At 39.6% G+C, this 19,175-nt stretch overlaps 1 protein-coding gene across 6 annotated transcripts in view; it reads left to right on the top strand.

Annotated features, from left to right (window-relative positions):
* The window catches only part of cobl (cordon-bleu WH2 repeat protein), a 263,076-nt gene that overhangs the window by 206,198 nt on the left and 37,703 nt on the right, over nt 1–19,175 (top strand). For all 6 annotated transcript variants that reach the window (XM_073054338.1, XM_073054333.1, XM_073054337.1 and 3 more), the window contains 4 exons: nt 2,410–2,767; nt 12,125–12,222; nt 12,552–14,560; nt 14,661–14,780. In XM_073054338.1, the coding sequence (XP_072910439.1) occupies nt 2,410–2,767; nt 12,125–12,222; nt 12,552–14,560; nt 14,661–14,780 (2,585 nt within the window). The remainder of the gene's footprint in view (nt 1–2,409; nt 2,768–12,124; nt 12,223–12,551; nt 14,561–14,660; nt 14,781–19,175) is intronic.

Genomic DNA, 19,175 nt, shown 5'->3' with positions numbered 1-19,175 from the left:
TACTGCTTAGCACTGTGATGTGAGGTTCAGCAGGGTCTCAGCCTCAGGGAAGAAGCTCTTCCTGTGCCTGCTAGTGTGGGAGTGGAGGCTCCTATAGCACCTACCAGATGGGAGGAGAGTAAAAAGTCCATGGCTAGGGTGAGATGCATCCTAATGCTTTTCGCCCTGCCCAGGCAGCGTTTATGATAGATGTTTTCAATGGTGGGCAATTGGGTGCCGATAATCTGCTGGACAGTTTTCACCACACACTGGAGTGCTTTGCAGTCCGATACAGGACAATTGTCATACCACACTGAGATGCAATTGGTGAGTATGCTCTCAATGGTACAGCTGTAAAAGTCCATCAGTATCCTGGGACAGAGGTGAGCTTTCTTGATGCTCCGCAGGAAATAAAGGTGCTGTTGCGCCTTTTTGATCAGGATGGAGGAGTTCAGGGACCAGGTGAGATCCTCAGAAATGTGGACACCAAGGAATTTGAAGCTTTACACACACTCCACTACAGCTCCGTTGATGTTGATGGGGACATGAGTGTGGCTCCTAGCATACCTGAAATCCACAATGATCTCCTTGGTCTTCTGGGTGTTAAGGGCCAGGTTGTTGTTGGCACACCATGCAGCCAGGTGCTGAACCTCGTCCCTGTAGGCTGTCTCGTCATCTCCTCTGATCAGGCCAACCACTGTGGTGTTGTCTGCAAACTTGATTATGGAGTTAGAACCATGTACAGGAACACAGTCAAAGGTGAAAAGGGAGTACAGAAGAGGGCTCAGCACACGGCCTTGAGGCACGCTGGTGTTCAGGGTGAGAGTGGAGGAGGAGAGGTTGTCTAACTTAATAGATTGGGGTCTGTTAGTCAGAAAGTCCAAGGTCCAATTGCAGAGGGATGAACTGGTACCAAGCTGGTGAAATTTGGCGATCAGTTTGGAGGGGGTCACAGTATTGAATGCCGAACTAAAGTCAATGAACAGCATTCTGACATAAGAGTTGGGGCTGTCCAGGTGGGTCAGGGCAGAGTGAAGTGCTGTGAAGATGGTGTCCTTTGTTGACCTGTTGGTCATTGAAACACCAGAACATTGAGCTGCCAGTCCTGCTCTTTTTCAATCAAGTCTTTGGAGTGGCCATTGCTTCATAGTTCTATGCAGTAATCTGGGCTCTACCCTTTTGAACTGACTCAATAGTATATTTTAAACATGAAATTCTAGAGATAATGGAAATCTAGAGTAACACACTCAAATTGCTGGAGGAACTCAGCAGAATAGACAGCATCAATGAAGAGGAACAAACAGTCAATTTGTCAAGCTGGGACCCTTCATCAGAATAGTAGATTAACAAGGAAAGCCTTGCCCTTTCCACTAGTATGGTGTAAAAAAGTGATTATACAGTATAGTGATTGTACACAATCTCTATAATAATATCTGTGGCATTAAACTTGTTTCTTTCTCTCAGATACCTTCATCTTACTGGTTCAAATTCTGATAGGGCTCCTGCGGGAACTTGGTGTGCTGATGTTCAGTTTCTCTTTATGAGTTAGTTAGACCAAAAGTACTTAGACCCTGTCCACCTTGATATTTAGCACCTAAAAAATAAATCTGAGAAAATAATCCATCCATTTTCAAGAGGGAAAATTAAAATTAGATCTCCTTGGACTATGAATGGCTTGCCATTGGATTTTTAGAAAAGCTATGAGTGCCATGCTCACCCTTGTGCTAAACTTAGGCTGATTTTGTTACTGAGAACTGGTTGGACATAGAGACATAATCTTTTGTTATATATCTTTAGATTAATGTTTTTATTTTCCTGTTCTTCTCTAATCAGTCTGTTACTCAAAAATGCTAGTATTGTTGTAATTACCTTGATTAAAACCTATCAACCAGCAAAAAATATGGAACAATAAATGTGTATGAAAATGTGCAGTTCTGGAGATTAAGTTATTTTAATAAATTAATTATTTTATCTTAATTATGGGTTTGAAAACTTGTTTTGTGGAATATTAAATGGCATCTGCTCTGGAAAATTTTATGAGATTCTCATGTACAGTACTGTATTTTGTCTCGTAAACAATGATTGGCTATTCCAAATCCTCACATATAACACTTCTAATTCTTCAAAAGGGAAAATTAGAAGCTAACATTTTTCCTAAATATTCAATGTTCTTTCTTCGTTTATGGGTATATTTCAACTTAAGTAAGTCTAAGAATATGCTATAAAAGTTGCTCAATGTGTAAGCATCAAAAACTATTAACAAATATAACAATATTGTTATTGTATAGATCATAACATATATTGTGATCATATAATATCTTTAGAATTTGATTTTTTAACAATCAAAGTATTAATATATGTTGATATGTAATTTCCTAATTTAAATTATGACTTCCCTTTCTTTATTTTCCTCACTTCATTCCCTATTAGTGGAGATGGGCTCAGAACAAGGTGGTAGAGTTGGTGATATTATTATGGAAGCAGAAACTAGAGATGGAGAATGGACTACATCCATTAAAACTAATGACAATTTTCAGCAAAGGTGCTCAAATTACACTCTGCCATCAGAAGGTGAACTGTTGAACTCTGATGATGCTAGGACTGTAATCTCCCAGTCTGCTATGTTCTCCACACACACTGGCAGCCTCAGCTTGAGAAACAAAACTGAAAAAGATGAAATTCTGGGAGCCCCAGATAACATATATGGTACAAAAGAACATGCAGCATGGAACGATGTTCAGGCATCCTCGAATGATAAAGGAACTCCTTTTGGAGATAAAAATGTCAGGTATGAGTTTTAATGTCTTAATGTGGAAATTTTATTGAAATTTGCTGAAGTTGACACTCATCCATCTAAGGCAAAGTAACAACATGTACAAATTTTCACTAAGAAAACAAAATATTTGAGCAATCTATGTAAAATATGCATAAATCTATCTGATATTAAATTATTACCTATTTTGCACTTTAGGCTTTTTATTTCCTAGGTTTCATGTTTATTACTATCAAGTCAGAGAGTTTCATGTTTATTTGTATTTAAAACTAAGATTTTTAAACAAGTGTTTTGGATTATATTGATGACCAGGGTGAGCCAAGGCCATCAGTTTCCCATGCAGTTCCTTTTAATAGGGTGAATATATTAGTCTTGTGGAATACAAATGTAGAATGTCACTGCCAACAGCAGATCAAGGCATATTTTTCATGGCAATTTTGAACATTTCTGAGTAAACTTTTCCATGCAGCATGGGATTTTGATTGGAAATCAAAAACTGCAGATGCTGGAAGTCTGAAATAAAAATAGGAAGTGCTACAAACACTTAACAGGTCAGGCAGCATTTGTAAAAATTGAGTCAACAGTTTAGATTGAAGCCCCCTTCATCAGAACGGTAAAGAAAAAAATCAAGTGAATTTGAATTTGCAGGCAGGCTGGAGATCAAAGGGAATATCTGATAGTGCGGGAGTACATGTTACATACACCTATTGACAAGAATGAGATAGCAAAATAACACACGGGCAAAACTTTTGTAAAATAATGAGCTTTCTTTAAAGAAGAAGAGATGGTTCAGATACTATTGAGGCATATTTGCTTGAGGAGAACGGAAAAACACACCCTGGCTGAAGACTGAGATGTTCAGGAACTTTATGCCGATTACTGGTGCTGAGTTTAAATACCAAATGGGAACCTGATTACAAAAGAATTAAAGGAGTGAAGAGGAGCAAAGATAGTGTATGACAAATGATTAACTATTAAAATAAACATGAATATGAAAGTTTTCTGCAGGCATTTAAATAGTAAAACAGTAATGCATGAGGAATAGAACTATTGAAGGCAAAACAATGGGAACTTACAAAGTTTGATGCTGAGGGGAGTGTTAATATACTCTGCATTGCTTTTACCAGGGAAGTAACAGTGAAGGAACATATAGTTGAGACACTAGAAATGATAAAAAAGTGATGGCATTGAGGTTTTAGAAAGTCTCGTCAGTTGAGATGGAATGGGTTGTATTTGATCATTGTGAAGGAAATACAGGAGGAATTTAGGGGAAGCACTGACTATTTTTTTGAATACTCTTTGGAAATTGGAATATTGCCATTAGATAGGGAAGTAGCAAATGTTATCCTTTGCTCAAAAAAATAAGCCCAGCATCTACTAGTGCTGCACTTAGTCAGTTGAATCAATAATAGGAAAGATTTTATAAATAACATTTCGGATATGATTTTTCATTTGTTGGAGAATGGAGGCAAACCAATGTGAGTTAGTTGATGGTAAATGATTTGAACAAATTTAATGGAATTTATTGATGAGGTAATGGATAGAGTTGAGGCTAATGCAATTGATGGTGGTATACATGAACTTCAAGAGTGCTTTTGATATGAAAATATGTATGCTTTTGTTCTGTGGAAGTGAAAGATAGTAAAAATGATATTTCAGATCCTGTCAAGATAAACTGAAATCTTGAACGTTAGCATAAAATGTGGGAGTCTTTCCACTCATATACTGAACATACTTTAAGGTGTACAATTTAAGGAATGTGTATAAAGATACTCTGAATAAACACAAGAAATTCTGTAGATGTTGGAAATCCAGAGTAAATTCAGAATAAAGCCATATAAAGATATAAGAAGGCAATCTTGTAAAAAAGAAACAGGTTCAGATAGTTATTGCAAATTTACTGGGTTCCAAGGAGAATTACCATCCAATTCACCACTGTGATATAAAGATACAAAATTATTTCAGTCCTGTACCATCGGAGATCATGGCAAGCTCTAAACTGGGAACTCCGCAATCAGCTGTCAGGAAACATGATTGGTGAATGTAGATCATTCTAAAAAAAGTCTAAACAATGGTGCATTTTTGGATACCATGCTATGAGATACATTTGTGAGCATATTCACAGTTTAGCACAACCAGTACATTTCTGGGGCAAACTCAGAGCATATTTGGATGCTCAAATTAGATATTAATCAGGCACTATGTTCATCAGTTGCAGCATAAATGGAAACCACAGAAAGCTGTGACTTCATGGCTTGGCGTATACTGTATACTACAACAAGTGTATGGGACATTGGAAAAAAGTTGAATTTCCCCATGGGGATGGATAAAGTATCTATCTATCTATCTATCTATCTATCTATCTCACTCCACTGTTCTTCAAACCAGCAGGTCAACCCACTTTAATGAAGAGTTTAGCACCAGGCACACCTAAGAATGAGTTGCCAACCTGGTGAAGCAGAAGCATGGGACTACATTTCATCATGAATCAGATTAAAACTTTGAAGCCCTTCCACATGGATTCATAAATGGTAGTAGGCGGTTTCTTTAAAGATGCTAATAACAAGCATGCAAGTGCAACAAACCAAGCTGAGACATCCAGCCAGAAGTTCTAAATCAATGATCCGTCTTGGTCTCTTGAGATCCCCAACACTACAGAAGTCAGTCTTCAGCCTATCTTTTTCCAATCTATGTGATATTAAGAAAAGGTGGAGTGGACAGGATATAGCAAAGGATACCATCCCAGCTAATCAGTAAAGATCTGCACTCCAGATCTAACCATACCCCTAATCAATCAGATCAAGTATAATAACAATATTGGCATCTGCCTAACGATGTAGAAAATTCCATAGGCACTCCCTTCCCTGTTCATAAAGAGCAGGATAAGTCCAGTCTAGTTAATTACCATTGTCAGTAAAGTAATAAAAGGTGTCATTGACAAACCTACCAAGCAGTACATTCTCTCCAATACTCTATTCGCTGATGCCCAGTTTGTGTTCTCCAGGATCACTCACTTCAGAACTTATCACATCCTTGGTCCAAGCCTGGACCAAGGAGCTGAGTTCCAAAGCTGAAGGGAGAGCGACTGCATTGGAAGAGTGACATAAAGTTGTTCTGGTAAAAATGAAGACAATGCGCCCCACCTTGTAGAAATTACCACCTTGTTAGAGTCATATCTCGGTTGTGAGATATTGAGAAATGTGGTTGTCCTTCAGCAGCTACATTAAAGATAGTTTTTCAGCCATAAAGGTCAGCTATGAGGATATTTAGTTATCATTACATAATATTAGATCATAATACCATGATATAGGAGCAGAAGTAGGCCATTCCGCCCATCACGTCTGCTCTGCCATTCAATCATGGCTGATCCAATTCTTCCAGTCATCCCAACTCCCCTGCCTTCTCCCCATACCCTTTTATGTCCTGGCTAATCAAAAACTTATCTATCTTTGCCTTAAATGCACCCAATGACTTGGCCTCCACAGCCACTCATGGCAACAAATTCCACAGATTTACCACCCTCTGACTAAAGTAATTTCTCTGCATCTCTGTTCTAAATGGACGTCCTTCAATCTTGAAGTTGTGCCCTCTTGTCCTAGACTCGCCAACTATGGGAAATAACTTTGCCATATCTAATCTGTTCAGGCCTTTTAACATCCAAAATGTTTCTATGAGCTCCCCCCTTATTATTCTGAACTCCAGGGAATACAGCCCAAGAGCTGCCAGACGTTCCTCATACGGTAACCCTTTCATTCCTGGAATCAGGCTCATGAATCTTCTCTGAACCCTCTCCAATGTCAGTATATCCTTTCTGAAATAAGGAGCCCAAAACTGCACACAATACTCCAAGAATATTCAATTCCATTTGCAAGACAAGAAAATTAGGTAGTGTGGGCTGGTAAGAAGGCAAGGCTGAAACGACGCTCAAACATAGACTGATGTAACAAGTAACAAGTTTGAGCCACAGAAATGTGAATGATCATTTCCAATAAGAAAATTTTGATCACCCCCACCCCCATGATAATCAATGGCACATCACTGTTGACTAGAAACTGAGCCACCCTTATAAATATTGTGGAAACAAGAGGAGCCCTAGGCATCCTGTGTTGAGTGACTTACCCCTGACATTGCGAGTTTTCTATCATCATGATGGGGAAAAAGCAGATAATAGCATGAGAGCCTAGGGCAAGCACTTGTTCACCTACTGACCACAACTAAGTCTGTAAAGGTAGCTGACTGTTAGATCCGTAATTTGCTGCCTTGTTTTAGCTGATGGATTTCTCACTCCTGGAGGACACTTCTTATAACCAAATGGTGGATAAAATCTGAGGCCTGCAAACCCAATAACGTACTGACATTACTAATTAACCTCCACAGGACATTAATTCTCTGCTCCCAAATGTGAAGTATACTAAATTACATCAGATTGAGGACCATTTCTCATAACTTAATCCACTTTCTTGTCCTTCCTGGGAGCTAAAAGTTTTTTTTTTGCATAGTTAGGTGAATATTTTTCATACTTCGTTCACTAGATTCAGACTTTTTTAGAGAAGAACTAATAAAACCAATAAAAATATAGCCTATTTTCAATTCATGTTTGATAGGCAGTATGTTTGTGCACGTTGCTGCCTTCATAACTCAGGGAAAAAACATCAAAAAACCCATGTTTTTCATTTCTAAACTCATAAGTATTTAGCCAATTATACTGTTCCACACATTTTAATGTAATTTTTATGTGCAGCATTTTAAGTAGTGATTGAATAACAAGGTAAGAACATGTATAGAGATAATTTATGCAGGAGAAGGCTATTTGGCCCATGTCTGTACCAACTGAGAACGATTCAACATAATCCACATTCTAGCATTCGATTTGGAGTTCTGCAGATCACACACCAGGCAGTATATATAAGACTGCGTACCCTTGTTTTCTGGGTTTGTTTATATAAGAGTTAAAGGCAGCTGTGTCCATTGTTTATTGTACTTCCACCCAAACACGCCTGGCGTAGTAGATAAGGAAACTGGTGTAACAAGTTTAGTTTCAAAACACTTATCGATCCTACTAAAAGTATCCTGTCATATTCTCTTTGTAGCTGTAAGCTGAAAAGTATATATTCTGCTTCTCAAGACCTTTGGCTGTCTGCTCCTGGATCATACTGTTTTCTTCCTTTATGATCCTAGGCAGTGCCTTCAGAGGGAAACTTGCTTCCCTTCACATCGGCAGGACCCTCTCCTAGCATAATTGGTTGACTATGCTCACAGAAAAACTCTGACAACCAGTGACAGCACAGCTGCTCTGGCTCACTGACTGTTAAAAGCTGTCTTTAAGCTTCAAAATCATTTGGGAATTCTGTACAAACAGTGTAAGAATTATCTCACATTCACTCCCTCCTGATTTCTCATTTTCGTTTTAATAGGGCTGAGTCAGATATAATCTAATACAGGATCTGTCAGCATATTTCCCATTCAAGGAGCAGAGAATATTGTGGATGTTATTCTTGTGCCAGTGAACAGACGTAATGAGGAATTTGGAATACTTATAATAATCATAAACACAAGAGATTCTGCAGATTATGGAAGTCTTCAACAACACACACACAAAATGCTGGAGGAATTCAGGAAGTCAGGCAGCATCTATGGAGGAGTAAACAGTTAATGTTTCAGGCTGAGTTCCTTCATCAGGACTGGAAAGGAAGAGGGCAAAAGCCAAAATAAAAAGGTGTGGGGAGGGGCAGGGGTACAAGCCGGCAGGTGATAGGTGAGACGTGCTGAGGGGACGTTGGGTGTGTGGGGGATAGACAATGAACTAAGAAGAAGATAGGGGGCAGCGGTAAGTCTTTCAGTGTGATGCAACACTTCATTTGCGCGACTATTGCCCCATTGTATCCAGAGGTCCACACTGCGACCTCCTTTACATCAGTCAGATCGACGTAGGTTGTGGTACTTCCCAGTTTTCACTCATTTCAATTCAACTTCCCATTCCCATTCCTACTCCAACATGTCTGTCCATGGCCTCTTTTACTCCCACTATGATACTGTACTCATATTGGAGGAGCCATACTTCATATTCTGTATTGGTAGACTCCAACAGGAACATCAATTTCTCTAAATTCTGGTAATTATATCCCCCACCCCCTTCTCTCTTTTTCCATTCCCCATTCTGGTTATCCTCTCACCCATTCTCATCTGCCTATCACCTCCACCTGGCTCCCTTCTTCCTTCCCTTTCTTCCATGGTCCACTGTTCTCTCTTATTAGATTCCTTCTTTTTCAGCCCCTTACCACTTTCACTTATTACCTCCCACCTTCTTACTTCATCCCCCTTCCCCATTCACCCATCTTCCCCTCACCTGGTTTCACTTACTGCCTACCAGCACTCCTTTCCCTCCCCTTTTCTTATTCAGGATTGTGCCCTCTTCCTTTCCTGTCCTGATGAACAGTCTCAGCCCAAAATGTTGACTGCTTACTCCTCTCTATAGATGCTGCCTGACTCGCGGAGTTCCTCCAGCATTTTCATTGTTCAAAGTAAACTTATTTTCGAAGTACATGTATGTCACCAAATACAACCCTGAGATTTTTTTTCTTGTAGTCATACTCAAGAAATCCAATAACCACAATAGAATCAGTGAAAGACCGCACCCAAAAGGGTGGACAACCAATGTGCAAAAGACAACAAATTGTGCAAATACAAAAGAAAAAAGAAATTAAAATAATAAATAAGCAATAAATATCAAGAACAGGAGATGAAGAGTCCTTGAAAGTGAGTCAACACATTATGGGAACAGATCATTGAAGGGCAAGTGAAGTTATCCACTCTGGTTCAAAAGCCTGATGGTTGAGGGGTAAGAACTGTTCCTAAATCTGGTGGTATGAGCCTTGAGGCTCCTGTACCTTCTACCTGATGGCAGCAGCGAGAGGAGACCATGATCTGGGTGGAGAGAGTCTTGGATGATGGATGCTGCTTTTCACAACACTCCATATAGATGTGCACAATCCGTGATGGATTGGACTGTATTCTGTGCACATTGCTGGATATAGTACTCAAAGATTATTAGAAACAATTGAAATAGGTGTAACATTTATTTGTTTTAAAGCACATAAAGTAACTGATATCAGTATTAATTTTATGAAAACAGAACACTTGACTTTTCCATCTAGTTCTGTGACCTCATTTGGAAGAATAGATGCTCTAGCCATGGCTGGTATTAAACTGAGGGACTAGGTATAAAGAGCAAACACGAGGAAATCTGCAGATGCTGGAAATTCAAACAACAACACACACAAAGTGCTGGTGGAACACAGCAGGGAATGGGACGTGGAATTAAAATGTGTGGCCACTGGGAGATCCTGCTTTTTCAGGCAGACCGAGCGTAGGTGTTCAGCAAAACGGTCTCCCAGTCTGCATCGGGTCTCACCAATATATAAAAGGCCACACCGGGAGCACCGGACGCAGTATACCACACCAGCCGACTACGTCCCATTCCCATTCTGATATGTCTATCCATGGCCTCCTCTACTGTCAAGATGAATCCACACTCAGGTTGGAGGAACAACACCTTATATACTGGCTGGGTAGCCTCCAACCTGATGGCATGAACATTGACTTCTCTAACTTCCGTTAATGCCCCTCCTCCCCTTCTTACCCCGTCCCTGACATACTTAGTTGTTTGCCTGTTCTCCATCTCCCTCTGGTTCTCCCCACCCCCTTTCTTTCTCCTGAGGCCTCCCGTCCCATGATCCTTTCCCTTCTCCAGCTCTGTATCACTTTCACCAATCACCTTTCCAGCTCTTAGCTTCACCCCACCCCCTCTGGTCTTCTCCTATTATTTTGCATTTCCCCCTCCCCCCACTACTTTCAAATCTCTTACTATCTTTCCTTTCGGTTAGTCCTGACGAAGGGTCTCGGCCCGAAACGTCGACAGCACTTCTCCCTATAGATGCTGCCTGGCCTGCTGTGTTCCACCAGCATTTTGGGTGTGTTGTTGACTTAGGTATAAAATTTATCAGCTTGTCACCTCAGTGTGATTGAGATCACTATCTGACTCAGTGTTGAGTCTAGCAGTAGACAGGAAGGCAGATGAGTTGATAACTGTCCATCATGCTGCAAACCCAAAGCAAGTCAGCAACTAGCTGGACGTTTTCTCTAGAACTTGTGGATGAAGAGAGGACTTAATCTGGACAATTGCTTTATGATATACATCATGTAAATGGAGAAGCTATGAAGTGCTGTTTCAGACAACTTCTGTAATCTGTACAGACAACCACATTACCATGTCTTCCTAGAAAGAACTCAGCGCAGTGCTATTTGCACTTCCATAAAGAAACTCCAGTCGAAAGCAAAGCTGTGCTGATATATTTACTTCTTTCTGTGAGAGCAAATTGTACTCCATACCTCAAATTTCTGGATAGTGATTTGTTAATTCTGTAAGGGCAAATTTCCAGAAGACAAACTGCCATAACACAGAGGTTGCCTGCGCTTTATAAATGTAAGCAAAGTCAGATTGTAGCACATTTGTTTTATCCATTTGCTTTGGAGTCAATAATTCCTTTGTAATTAGAGTTACTAAATAAGGTGTTCACTTGAAACATGAGCAGTCAATGCCACTAATAAGCATTGGAAACTTGATCTTTACTGAATGAAATTTTATTAAGACCATAAGATCTAGGAGCAGAAGTAAGCCATTTGGCCCATCGAGTCTGCTCTGCCATTCAATCATAGCTGATCCAGTTCTTCCAGTCATCCCTACTCCCCAGCCTTTTCCCCATACCCCTTGATGCCCAGGCTAATCAAGAACCTATCTATCTCTTCCTTAAATGCACCCAATGACTTGGCCTCCACAGCCACTCGTGGCAACAAATTACACAGATTTACCACCCACTGACTAAAGTAATTTCTCCACATCTAAATGGACGTTCTTTAATCCTGAAGTCACGCCCTCTTGTCCTAGACTCCCCTACCATGGGAAATAACTTTGCCATATCTAATCTGTTTACTTCTGGTCTTGAGTGCATATACTACTACTACAGTACTTGTATAAAATATCTATTAAAAAGGTGTATTTAAAGGTATTACTGCTATAGCAACTGCTTGAATATTGTTGTAGGTGAGCCAAGTGTGTAAAGTGTACAAAAGTTATCAGTTATTATCAGATAAAACAGTGCCAAGCTGGATTTCAGTAAATGAAGGCATGCTTTGAATCTCAGTGAAGAACTGGCCTGGACTAAACTTTATAAGTAATGAAGATTTTAAAAAATTCAAAACCTAAATAATAGTAAAAGGTCATTATATTTGACTAACCATTATAGCATATTATCATAAGGAAATTGCATAGATGATGTTGCATTTAATCTTTTGACCCTTACCTATGCAACTTAGATATGAAACTGCCGCATATGATGAGTCTAACTGGAAAGAGGAAGATATTGCAGCACAGGTGAATCTTACATTGGTTGGACTGGATGCAGAACTGACAGGTCAGAATGACTTCATTGGGTGTTCCCTACACTGAAAATGAAATCTTTATATTCCTGTCCCTCTGCCCCTCTCCCTTTCCCCCGGTCCCTCTGTCTCTGTCCCTGTCCCTCTCCCTCAGACTTTGTCCCTTTCCCCTTCCCTCTGTCCCCACAGTGTAATGCTCTAGATTAGCTGGATTTATATTAAATGTATTTCAACAAAATTTGAGACGTTAGAGATGGGGAAGCATTCTTAAAACAAATCACTCAAGCTACAATTTGAAGATTCTGTTTGCAACCAGGAGGTTTTATTTTAAACATGCAGCAATTTCTGAATATTTCTTTGGCAGCTATTCAAGAAGAATTGGCCAACAAAAAATCTTCTACGATGTCTGACAGAACAGTTGATGAACAGGAAACTATTCCAGTGACAATCATTGATGAAGTACCATGGACTTGCCAAGAGACAGGTGAAGAGAAAATATTTCTGGAAAAAAAAACCACAGCTTCAAAAGTTGGAGAATTATCTAATGCAGACAGGGATGTGGAATTTAACTCAAAAATAACAACTGGAATTTTCGTAACCAATACTTGTGAGCTGCCACCTTCTGAAATTTCATCTAACACATCCGATGCTTCAAATGTGTTCCATTGTACAGATGTGCCAAGTGAGCCCATCAATAAAACAATAGAAAATTTGCACACAGAGATTAAAGCTGTTCAGGATGATATAAAGCCAGGGGAAAATAAATTGAAAACTGCTTTCATTACAACCGAACTGGAGTATGATATGCAAGCTAGAGAGAATGGTAGACAGAAAGTACACAGCATTATACCTGCAGAGGCTGACACAGTAGCATTGCAAAATAGAAAATGCCAATTAAAACATGGGAGGCAAGTTGAGAGGTTTTCAGCAGCAATTCATTCTCCACAACACATACTTACATCTGACAGATGGCTAATCACTGCCAACAAACATACTAATGAACATTTTCCAAAAAAAGGTAGGAGAACATTCACAGTTATTCCACCAAAGCCAATTGTACAACCTCAGCAAGGAGATAACTTGTCACCAAAAATATCTGCTATCAAGATTGATGATCAGGGCAATGCAGTGATCAATGAAATGAAAAGTAAAGAGACGGCAACAAACAGTTCAGCCAAGGAATCACTTGTAGGGAGGACAAAGGCATTTTGGAATGTGAAAAGTATAGATAAGGATAATATGCAGTGTGCCAATCCAGATAAAACTGTGACATTAAATAAATCAGAATTCACAGCTGGTGAGTTACAGCTACAAGAGCCAGAAAAACAATTAACCAATATTTTCCCTACGTCTAATGCATCTGCAACTTACACAGTATCTGCAACTACCAAGAAAATTGAAAAGTATCCACAATGCAATAAAGAATCAGTTATGCCATTAAATGTTAAAAACACAAGTGTACCAGTAAATAACCAGCCTAAAGTAACAAGCAATTTTGTCAGGCCTTGCAGACGAACCTCAAGCCAATATGTTGCCTCAGCAATTTCCCATTACACAGGACTACAATTAACCAACACTGAAACTAGTAGTGAGTCTAAAGCTCAGACTGGTATCAGATTTGATGGTAAATCTGATGACAAAGATAAATTCAGACCTGCTCAGGAGAAGTCTTCTCCAAAGTCTTCAAAGAGAAATTGCATTGGAAGCCATCTGAAAACAGAGTTTGCACTTTATTCCCGCTGTAACACAGATAATGCTACAAAAGGGCGCAACAAAACAAATGTTTTGCTACAGAAAGGTGCTGATACTAAAGCTGTTCCAAATCAGAACCGCTTAATTAAGTATACATCAGAACAAACGAATGCTTTTAATGAAATTACTTCCCAATCACAACAGTCCCAGTTAATCATAAAGGAATGTGTTTCCACTAACGAGCAATGCACTACTGCAAAAAGTCTGATTCCACAAACTACATTCCAATCATCTCTTCTGACAGATGGGATTTCCAGTGTTCCAAGTGATCGAACAATTAACATAACCGATACTCTTAAGTTCACTCCAGCTTCAACTTCATTTTCAGACTCTGTTAAAACTCATTCTACTAAAGCAAGGGAGAGTGACAGCATCTCAAATAATCATTCTGCCTCAAATCTGCAAACATCCGCTGTTCCTGCAACAGCAATAGAGGATGCTGGCATCTCAGAACATTCATCAGACTTTTACAAAAATACTATCAAACCAAATACCAACATGTTTGGCCCTGTCAAGAAATTCAAACCCATTATTCAGAAGCCAGTTAAGGAAGATGAGAGCATACATAGTTCTCTGATGAAAGATATCCAGTCGGGACAAAATAAGGAACGACTTAGAAAGGTATGAAACATTAGATTGTTTAACTATTTTCTGATGATAAATCCAGATGTTTCAATACATCCTCACTGATTAATGTTCTCTTGCTGTATATTTTTACCAGACATCCAATAAAGTAATGCACAGCAACCAGAACAAATCTTCAATGACTGTAATAGAGAATGAACACTCTGCACTCTTGTCATCAATAAGAGCACACAGTGGTACTTCAAAACTGAAAAAGGTAAAAACAGTAGCTGTCAATTATATTTTTCTTTTCAATTTTTAGGAAAAAAATCATGTTTCATTGCCATCACATTCTGACTCAAAATAATGCAATATTTAACATTTTGCATGAAGTGCTTAGTTTGAATAAAAGGAGGCAAGTTTTGCTCATTGTGGCTACTTAAGGGATGTCTCTAGCATTCAGACATTCCTGTGGAAATCCCAGACTTGTGTAGAGAAGCCCAGGACTTGCTGAATGATAGTCAATGCTTCACCTGTCACCTTGCCTCATGAGGCTCATTGGTGAAGCCTGATAATGTTAGGATGTCCCAGCAACATGCTGAATAATTCCTTCCTGCTCTTATGCAAAATGTTATGAGATTGGGGCTGAGAGGAAAATTGGATCAGCTATGATGAAATGGCAGACTACGCACGATGGGCCAAATGGCCTAATTTGGCCCCTATATCTTATGGTCTACACCAGGGCAAACCTGGAAAGTGATAAAGAACACATTCATTTGAATGGTGCCTTGGCTCATGGAATGCAGAAGGCATTTTCATTTTGAATTATTTTACTTCAGTGTTTTAATGATTATTTATTTTAACTGTTATTTTTGTGTGTTAATTACTTTAATCAATTTTAATAGTCTGAAATAATTTGAATGGTGGTCTGCTTCAGAACTTTAACAAATGCCAAGTTTCTGACCTCACCTTTACCTTCTGCCAAAACCTATCAGAATGTTCCACAACTTACTGTTGAAACACTGTTGACAACGATGAGGGCAATAAGGCTGGCTCTCTATATATAGTCAAAGAAATGTTGGTGGGCTGCTGAGTGCCTCAGGTGAATTATTCTCCATGGTGGGCCAATGGACAGGGAGATCTAGCCCAATAGAAAAGTAATAATTTAAACAACTGTGAGAGAAGATGAAGATCTAAGTATTTGTTCCTTTTCATTCTATATATTAAAATTGAATCTCCTCGGTAGAAAATTGTTTTGAAGCTAAATCTATAAATTGGTAGCTTATTTAATTGTTGTCTTGTTATTTCTTGTTATATATGTCAGCTAGATTATGAACACCAGAATGTCTGTTAGTGTAATTGGACTGCACTTAAACTGTGGTCTAGCTGTAATTTTGAGACCATAGTGAGTTTTTAAGTGACTTTTTTAAATGTTCATGCCAAATAAGATTTGAGTTTTTTCCACCAAAATAATTTCAATATGCTAAATAAATACTAGATCTCTCTAAAAACTTGATAAGTGGAAAGTGGGCATTGTAAAATAAGTGTGTCCAAGGCAAAGAATATAGTTGTGAATATACTAAACCATAATTTAAAAATTATTTCACCTTGCCATTCTTTGAATGACTCTGATAGTTTAATTACTTGTGTTGAAGGCCTGAATTGAACTGTTACCTGTGAAGTTAGTTCAGGTAGGATCATAATTCAAAAATATTAAGAACCTTGGATTGCTTAAGAGAATCTATGAAAGTCAGACAGTAAGATAAAAAAGCAAGAGTGTTTTCATTGAACGACTGTACACCATGTAGTTCTTGGAAAAAAATGTATGAGATTACAAGTTCTGTTTATTTTTAGTTATGTATCTGCACTGTCATTGGCACCAGCTGTTGCTGAATACTAGGAGTAATGTTATCATGCCCACAACATTTTTCATATTTTAGTTCAAGTATAAGCTGTGGGTCAAGAGACGGTAATTGTGTTATAAATTAAATTGCTGCCTTCCTAGGCCATGACAGCTCTTCTCCACATTACTAAATTTCCATATTTTCACTTCTGCTTGGTCCACATATGTACACTTGACGATCTACTGCCTCAAGAGCTGTTTAACCCTAACACCTTTCAGTTCTGATTAAAAGCGATCGAACCAAAACACTAACGCAAGTACTTACCATATTTAATGGTGAGGGGATATGTAGCAGCTTGCAAACCATTGAAGGTGTTATGAAAATACTGCCAGACTTTAGAATTTTATCTTGGTGAGGCGGCTAGGCAGCCACCCTTAAAGGCTTGCATTATTAGACTCCAAATGAGAGAGGAAAGGAGAGTTTGTAAAAACCAGAGTCAATAATCAAAGGGAAGGAAGAATGACTGGGATGGGTGGGTCTTCGATTATGTTGACAATCAGGAATTCTTTCTGCTTCACTTAGGCTTGTATCACAGGTTCTTATCTGTTGGTTGGAGCAATTAGCCAGACCCTGGCATCTGAACAGCAGGAGCAGCAGTAGAGACTTATAGTGCAGTAATGTGACAGCTGTAATTACATGCTTACTTTTTGGAGTGAGACTTGTCCCCATGAGTTTGAGTCAGGAATCAGAACGCTACCACTGAACTTAGTTAGATAAAATGTTTCTAATAAAAAAAAGATTTGAACCATACAGAAGGATATTGTTGTCTTACTAGTTAAGCATCTTTCTGTGATGGTAACAGCTCATAACATGTACAAGAAATAAAAATAGAAGTTGCTGAGACAGCACAGGAGACATCAATATTTAACAGAAAATAGATAGGTCAATGCACTGGAGTTAAAACACCATCAGTTTGGACAACTGAAGGAAAGGAGCCTTTTTAGAGAAGCAACACAGACAAAATGCTGGTGGAACGCAGCAGGCCAGGCAGCATCTATAGGAAGAAGCACTGTCGACGTTTCGGGCTGAGACCCTTCGTCAGGACCCTTTTTAGAGAACTTAAATTTAACATTTTTTCTTAGATTGAAGGAGATTAGTATTTCTAATTTAAGATCAAAGAATTATTCTACTAGATAAATGCCTCTCTTGTCTTGATAACACTGTTGTACATCCATGAAGAGTAAGGAGTCAGGTTTATAAATAAGCAATGCAAACAAAGTGCTGGAGGAGCTCAGCAAATTAGGCAGAATCTATGGAGGGAAATAAAGAGCTGACATTTCGAGCTGAGACCTTCCCTGAGCGGGAAAGGAAGGAGGCAGAGGCCAGAGTAAGAATGTGGGGGGAGGGGGAGGAGTACAATCTGGCAGGTGATAGGCGAAACCAGGTGAGGGGTGGCAGAGAGGATAAGGTAAGAAGCTACGAGGTGATAGCTGGAAGAGGTAATGAATAAACAGCTAGCACTTGTATTAGCTGGTAAACAGAGTTGGAAGTAATTCAGTTGGTGAACTGGGTTAAATGCTGGATTTCTGGTGTTGACCGGATGACATTGTTGTTTCCTTCTGTGATTAAGCTGAAATATATTCAGTCCAGCCTGCCACTCAAAAGTCACCATGTGCTGTTGCACTTCTGAACGTATCAGAAGGCTCTGCTGCTGCAGTCTGAGGTCCAGCTCCTGAGTCGCACTGATGATCTTTAGGTACTGTAGCTCGTGGTTTTGCTGCTACGTCACTAAACATTTCAAGACATGTTCCCAGGAAGAAGATGCTATCGAATCAGAACTAAAAAGGGGTTATTACATCATCAGATAAAAATGCATTGCTCACAGCACTCGGGTACAGAGAACCTCGTACAAACACGCTCTTCCCTTTGAAACCTGAGTCCTAGAAGTCTGGTGCAAACTCCTGTCCTTATAACACACACACAATGCTGGAGGAACTCAGCAGGCCAGGCAGCATCCACGGGAAAGAGTAAACAATGTTTCAGGCCAAGACCGCTGTGTTGAGAACCTGCCCCTCTCAGGTTCTCTCACATCACTGATTTGCATATACTTTCTTGACTTGGATTTGAGATATTGCCTTGGAAGGCTGGTATTGGGCAAGCCAAGATGATTTGACAGATGAATGTGTGGCTGACAAATTGGTGCAGGGAACAGGATTTCAGATTTCTGGATTATTTGGATCTCTTCTGGGAGAAGTATGACCTGTAAAAAAAAGGACTTGCTACACCTGAACTCAAGCGGGACCAATATCCATGCTGGCAGGTTTGCTAGAGCTTGTTGGGGAAGGGTTGAACTAATTTGGCAGGGGGTTCGAAACAGTAGTGATAGGACAGAGGATGGGGCAGTTGGTATACAGGTAGATGTAGTGTGTACTAAGACTGTAGGAAGGATGGGAAAATGATAGGGCAAAATTGCAGTCTGTGGGATAAGCTAAAGTGTTCCTTTAAACCCAATGGGTGCAGGACTGCATTCTGGTTGGTACATAAATTTGACCCATTGCTGGGAAATGACAGCACTTGCTTATGCTTTGACACAGCAAGGAAGGGACTGGGACCTGGGATGTCTGACACTGCATTTTCATCTATTCCCCAGTAATGACCTGTGTTGAACGACATATACCTGTCTGGACACGCCCTCTGCTGACTGCTCCTGTGGCCCCTCCCACTGACCGTGGCTCCTCCCACAGACCCCGGTATAAAGGCGATTGAGGCCTGAGCCCGGCCCTCAGTCTCCAGGAAGGAGTATGGTGGTCAACTACTGCTTGTTCTTT

This window comes from Hemitrygon akajei, chromosome 8 (assembly GCF_048418815.1).
Source record: "Hemitrygon akajei chromosome 8, sHemAka1.3, whole genome shotgun sequence".
NCBI lineage: Eukaryota > Metazoa > Chordata > Chondrichthyes > Myliobatiformes > Dasyatidae > Hemitrygon > Hemitrygon akajei.
Note: the sequence above shows the minus strand (reverse complement) of the source record. Positions and strands in the feature narration are given on the sequence as shown.